General features: G+C 38.7%; 1 protein-coding gene across 2 annotated transcripts in view; it reads left to right on the top strand.

Annotated features, from left to right (window-relative positions):
• Nucleotides 1–3,469: 3,469 nt before the first annotated feature.
• TMEM67 (transmembrane protein 67) overlaps nt 3,470–6,000 on the top strand; it is a 43,336-nt gene continuing 40,805 nt past the window's right edge. For both annotated transcript variants that reach the window (XR_014291570.1, XM_082600973.1), the window contains exons 1-2: nt 3,470–3,719; nt 5,541–5,629. Coding sequence is in view for 1 of the 2 variants with exons in the window: in XM_082600973.1 (XP_082457099.1) it covers nt 3,494–3,719; nt 5,541–5,629 (315 nt within the window). In the remaining variant the exon portion in view is untranslated. The remainder of the gene's footprint in view (nt 3,720–5,540; nt 5,630–6,000) is intronic.

Raw genomic sequence — 6,000 nt, 5'->3', positions numbered from 1 at the left:
TTAGGGACAATGGGTACAGATGAGATCAGAGGCTCTATATAGAAAAGAAGGGCATCATGTGAATGATGAAATTGAATGATGAAACTCACACTCTCTTTCCCCACTAAAACTGGTAACCAAGCTTAAATCCTTCAGGGAGAAGATTATTTCTGGGGAATTCAATCAGCACAACAGGGGAGCAACTACTAAGTAAGTGTGGGGGAAGACTAAAGACATTTTCAGATATCCAAGGTCTCTAAAATGTCCATCTTATGAACTCTCTCAGGAAGCTGCTGAAGTATGTGCTCTGCCCAAAGAAAGAAGTAAACCAGGAAATAAGAGGATATACAATCCACTAAGCCTGAGATCTCTCTTTCCCTCTTCCAGCTTAATAGAGTGCATATTCTCTTCAATCTTGGTTTACTCCCTTAAGGAGAGATCATATAATATAGTGGTTAAGAACACGGATGCCTGAGGCAACAAAAACAAAAATAAACCAGTGGGACTACATCAAACTAAAAAGTCTTCTGCACAGCAAAGGAAACCATCAATAAAATAAAATGGCAACCTACCAGATAGGAGAAAATATTTGCAAATCTTATATCTAATAAGAGTAACTATCTGAAATATATAAATCACTCATACAATTCAGTAGCAAACTCCCCCAAAAATCCAATTTTAAAAAGGGCATAAGATCTGAATAGACATTTATCCAAAGAAAACATACAGATGGCCAACAGGCATGTGAAATGGAGCTCAACATCACTAACCACTCAGGAGATCCAAATCAAAACCACAATGGGATAACACCTCACACCTGTTAGAATGGTTATTATCAAAAAGACAAGAAATAAGTATTGGCCAGCATATAAAGAAAAGAGAACACTTGTAAACTCTTGGTGGAAATGTAAATTGGTGAGCCATTATGGAAAACAGTATGAAGGTTCCTAAAAAATTAAAAATAGAACTATCATATGATCTACCAATTCCACTTCTGGGTTTTGTTTCGTTTCATTTTGTTTTGTTTTGTTTTGCAGTACGCGGGCCTCTCACTGTTGTGGCCTCTCCCGTTGTGGAGCACAGGCTCCGGAAGCGCAGGCCCGGCAGCCATGGCTCACGGGCCCAGCCGCTCCGCGGCATGTGGGATCTTCCCGGACCGGGGCACGAAACCGTGTCCCCTGCAACGGCAGGCGGTCTCTCAACCACTGCGCCACCAGGGAAGCCCCCACTTCTGGGTTTTATCTGAAGAAAATGAAAATACTAACTCAAAAAGATATATGCACCCCCATGTTCACTGTAGCATTATTTATAATAGCCAAGATATGAAAACAACCTAAGCAACCATCAATGGATTAATGGATAAAGAATTTGCGAGATATATATATATATATATATATATATATATATATATATATACACATACATATATACACACACACACACACACACACACACACACACACAATGGAATATTATTCAGCCACAAAAAAGAATGACATCTTGCCATGTGCAATAACATGGATGGAACTTGAGGCCGTTATAGTAAGTGATAAGTCAGACAGAGAAAGACAAATACCATATGATCATATGATCTCACTTATGTGTGGAATTTTTTTAAAAAAAAAAAGCCAAACTCATAGATACAGAGACCAGATTGGTGGTTGCCAGAGGCAGGGGGTGAGCAAAATGGGTGGAGGGTGTTCAAAGGTACAAACTTCCAGTTATAAAATAAATAAGTCATGGGGCTGTAATGTACAGCATTGTGAATATAGTTAATAATACTGTATTGTATATTTGAAAGTTGCTAAGAGAGCAGATCTTAAAAGTTCTCATCACGAGGAAAAGAAGTTTTAACTATGTGTGGTGACAGATGTTAACCAGACTTATTGTGGTGATCATTTTGTAATATATACAAATACTGAATCATTACGTTGTACACCTGAAACTAATGTTACATGTCAGTTGTGCCTCAATAAAAATAAATAAATAAAATAAAATATTTTCCTTAAAAAATAAGAAAAGAAAAAGAACACAGATGCCTGGATCCTAATACAAGTTCTTATTGGCTCTCTCTTTTCCTAAATTTCCTCATCTATAAATGGGGGATAACAGTATCTACTTCAAAGGGCTACTGTGCGGATTAAAACCACTTGGAGGAGAACCTGGCCCATAGTAAATGTGTTAAATATATTGAAAGGAGATTCATAGTTCTGAGGAAGGATTGAGGGTTTTTTTAATGATAGCACATGATAACTAAAGAAGCAAAGAAGACACTCAAATAAGAGAAAGATAAAAATTGTGGTACGGTACATGACTCAAATGTGAGCAGCATTTAAGTAGTCATAGTAATGTAAAAGTGATTACTACTCTAACTGAAAATTTAGGGAACAGTTTTCATAACACACACCTTCTGTGTCATAGGTATTAGCGACAGAGTGAATGCTGGTCTTTTGGGGAAGGTCACATGACAAATACTAGGCCTAATGGTGGCTAATAGTTAAAGTTATCTAACTTCCTTAGATGCATTTTCCCACACGTACTGAGAATATTATACGTGTGTGTGTATTTTCCTTACTAGTAATAAATCATCACTTTTATTATGAAGTTTGTGGTTTTTGGGGGAAAGCCAAAAGTCATTTCAAGATACCACTGATGAATAAGGTGGCTTCAAAATAAGCCAGATTTTATTGGGGGGGGAGAACATAATACAACAACAAAACAAATAGAATACAACAAAAGCAGAAGTGAAATTTAAATATTAAGAAATAACTTTTTCCTTTTATGACCCAGAAACTGGCTTTGAAGGTAATTCCAAAATGTTTCAGGGCTAACAGCTTCCAAGAGTGCCCATTTTGAAAGCCAACAATCATGTATGTGTATATTTGATTTTAAAAAATAACTTCCTTTTTTATTCACAACTGGACTAAAGATCTCATTTTATAAACATGATGTCTATGCTTAAAACACAGAACATGGAAACACAAAGAAAGGTCTGTCAGGAAAGATCTGCTTTTAGTGCTTGAGCCAATCTTCCAACATTGCATATTTCAAATCAGTGTTTTTCCTACTTTTTTGACCAATGTATTTTGACAAATACATTGTTGGAATGTCTCCTTTAACACGAAAATGACCTAGTCTGTGTAAATTTTGATGTAAATATCATTTAACAGTTTAAGGAAGCAATACTTAATTTGTGTGATAATAATAAGATATTTTCTTTGCTGTGGTTATCTATTTCGCGACCTCCTAAACTGATTTCACGTCCCGCTAATGGGTCGAATAGCACAGTTTGAAGCAAACGTTTTAAATAGCCGGTCCTACCTGCCAGGCTCCAGGGTTACCTTGCCTCTAACTCATCTTTTCCCAGACCAGCCAGCTTCCCGCGGCTTTGGTAACCTAGCAACCAGGCAGCGCAGGCAGACACTTCCGGGCCGCAGTTGTCCAATCAGCTCTGCAGAGTTGTCGCGGAGGCTGATGGGGCGCCGGAGACTGCGCGGCCGCTAGTGTGTGCATCATGGTGACGGGCGAACGCGGGACTGTGCTGGCAATGGCGGCTTGGTCCACCTTAAACGCTGCGGGTGTGACTCTGTTCCTCTTGTTGGTCCTTCTTCCCGTCTCACAGGCTCAGACCTTCTTCTTCCCTTTCCGGCAGCCGGAGACGTGCGGCCACAACCAGTACTTCGATATCTCCGCGCTCTCCTGTGTCGCGTGTGGAGCCAATCAGAGGCAGGATGCTCGAGGTGAGACGGTCCGGGATGGGCCCTAGCCAAAGTAACACCTCCGCCTTGATGCTGTCCCCAGACCCCTCGTCACTAAAATATCTTTTCGTCTGCGGAAGAATGTTTCAGAAAGATTAACTGCCAAAGCCTGAGAGGAGGGTTTCCTTGGAAGATTGAAGCTTGCACACAACGAGTGAGGTTGGGGAAACCCCGAGTCCGCTACCTCATAGGCTGTCGTAATTAATTTCTCGGCTCCAGTCCCCAGCTCCTCATCCGGGGGGGGTCTTTAGGGAGGCACCTGGAAAGCTGACTACCGAAGGAAGAAAAATAGAGAAGTAATCTGAGGTGCAGAGAAGCAGGTGACAGAACAGGTCAGGGAGAGAATGCAAATTAGCGCTTGTAAACTTTGATCGTTTTTGATCTTTTCAAATCCCAGAATTTAGAGCTGGAAGGGACCTTAACCGTAATCAGGTCCAGTCTTCTCGTTTTACAGATACGGAAATGGAAGCCCAGATGAGGTCGTAATGTCTTCTTTGTCTTCTAAATTGGGGACAGGAAGAACTCCTGTCTCTTTGCCCTCAATCTTGACCTATGTGTTTCCACTATACAGTCTGTCCGTAATATTATAGATTTCCCTAGGATTTAGCCCTTTCATTGTTGAATATTACTGATTGCCCTTAAAGTCTCTTTAGATTAAACTTAACTTTTTTTTTCTTGAGACGTTCATCATTTGGTCCTAGTTGTCCTCACTGAAACTGCTCAGAATAAGACTTTTCCCATATTATAAAGTTTAGAATGTTTTTAATCTCGGTTTGGGCACCCAGGTATTAACTTTCTGTCATCTTGAAATTTGATGTATCTTTATTTAAGTCACTGTGTAGGACAGGTCAGGATTCTCAGGTGAGGAAATATGAATGAGAAAGCATTTCCCAGACTCTAAAGTGTAAGGTTCATAGTTATGAACCCTGATATCATAAACATTCTACTACATGGATTCCTATGGGTGCTGTATCCACTTAAAGCCTTCTTAGAGAATGCTGTCCTTACCTATCCAGCAAATTGAGTAGTGATTATCTCATAAAGTTTACTATCTTTCCAAACAGAGGAAAACAGTGATTTATTTGAATCGAGATAACTTTCCTAATAAGGTTTTGTTTTGACAAAGTAAGTTTGAATTCATTGAATATATGTGTATGGTTGGATGAAATAGAAATGTAAAATCCCCCATAGCAGTTAATCAGTAGTTTGGTTATTAGTTTAATAGTTATAACTTAATAGTTTATTTATGCTTGCACTTCAAATGGTAGCAAACACAATACCTACTGTGTGCCAGACGGATTCTAAGACCTTTACAGATAATAACTAACTTATATTAACCCCGTGAGGTAGGTACTGTTTGTTGTTCCCATTTTACCAAATTGGAAGCCAAAGCACAGAGCAGTTCAGTACCTTGTTCAGGGTCACACAACTAAGTAGCAGAATCAATATTAGAACCTAGGCAGTACTGGCTCCACTGTGTTGCTTTTTTTTTTTAATATTTATTCATTTGGTTGCGCTGGGTCTTAGTTGTGGCAGGAGGGCTCCTTAGTTGCGGCTTGTGGTCTCCTTAGTTGTGGCATGCAAACTCTTAGTTGTGGCATGCATGTGGGATCTAGTTTCCTGACCAGGGATCAAACCCCAGCCCCCTGTATTGGGAGCGCAGAGTCTTAACCACTGCTCCACCGGGAAGTCCCTCTGCTGTCTTGCTCTTAACTACTACTTCTCAAAATCTTAAGAGTTATTAAAATTTTCCTATCTTAGAGTTTTATTTATCAAGGTCAAAATTGGCTCTTTTCTTTTTAGGAACTGTATGTGTGTGTCTACCAGGATTTCAGATGATCTCTAATAATGGAGGACCTGATATTATTTGTAAAAAGTGCCCAGAAAACATGGTATGGAGTATTTATTTTAAAAAATAATCTTACTGTAAAAAATAGTAAATTAAATACCTTTGTTTTTTAAACTACAATTTAATGCTGTACTCTAATATTTTACCACAGATTTTAAAATTATTAAGCCAACTTTGTTTTTACTAGAGTAAATTTTGGGAGATCAGTGAAATTTTGCAAACTTGGAAAAAAACAAAGATATTGCTTTACTTTTTGAAATCTGAAAAAACACAAAGCTGTGAAAATTTGAGGGTCTTTATTTTTATTTCATAGAGAAACTGAGTTATAAAAGCAAATATCAATAGATGAGTGAATGATACATATTTAGAGCAGTTTTACATGTGTGTATCATTTGGTACAGAGTGAGTTCAGTG

Source organism: Mesoplodon mirus (assembly GCF_964341445.2).
Source record: "Mesoplodon mirus genome assembly, chromosome: 16".
Taxonomy (NCBI): Eukaryota; Metazoa; Chordata; class Mammalia; order Artiodactyla; family Ziphiidae; genus Mesoplodon; species Mesoplodon mirus.
The sequence above is the reverse complement of the archived record's forward strand: the minus strand, read 5'-3'. Positions and strand labels throughout refer to the sequence as shown.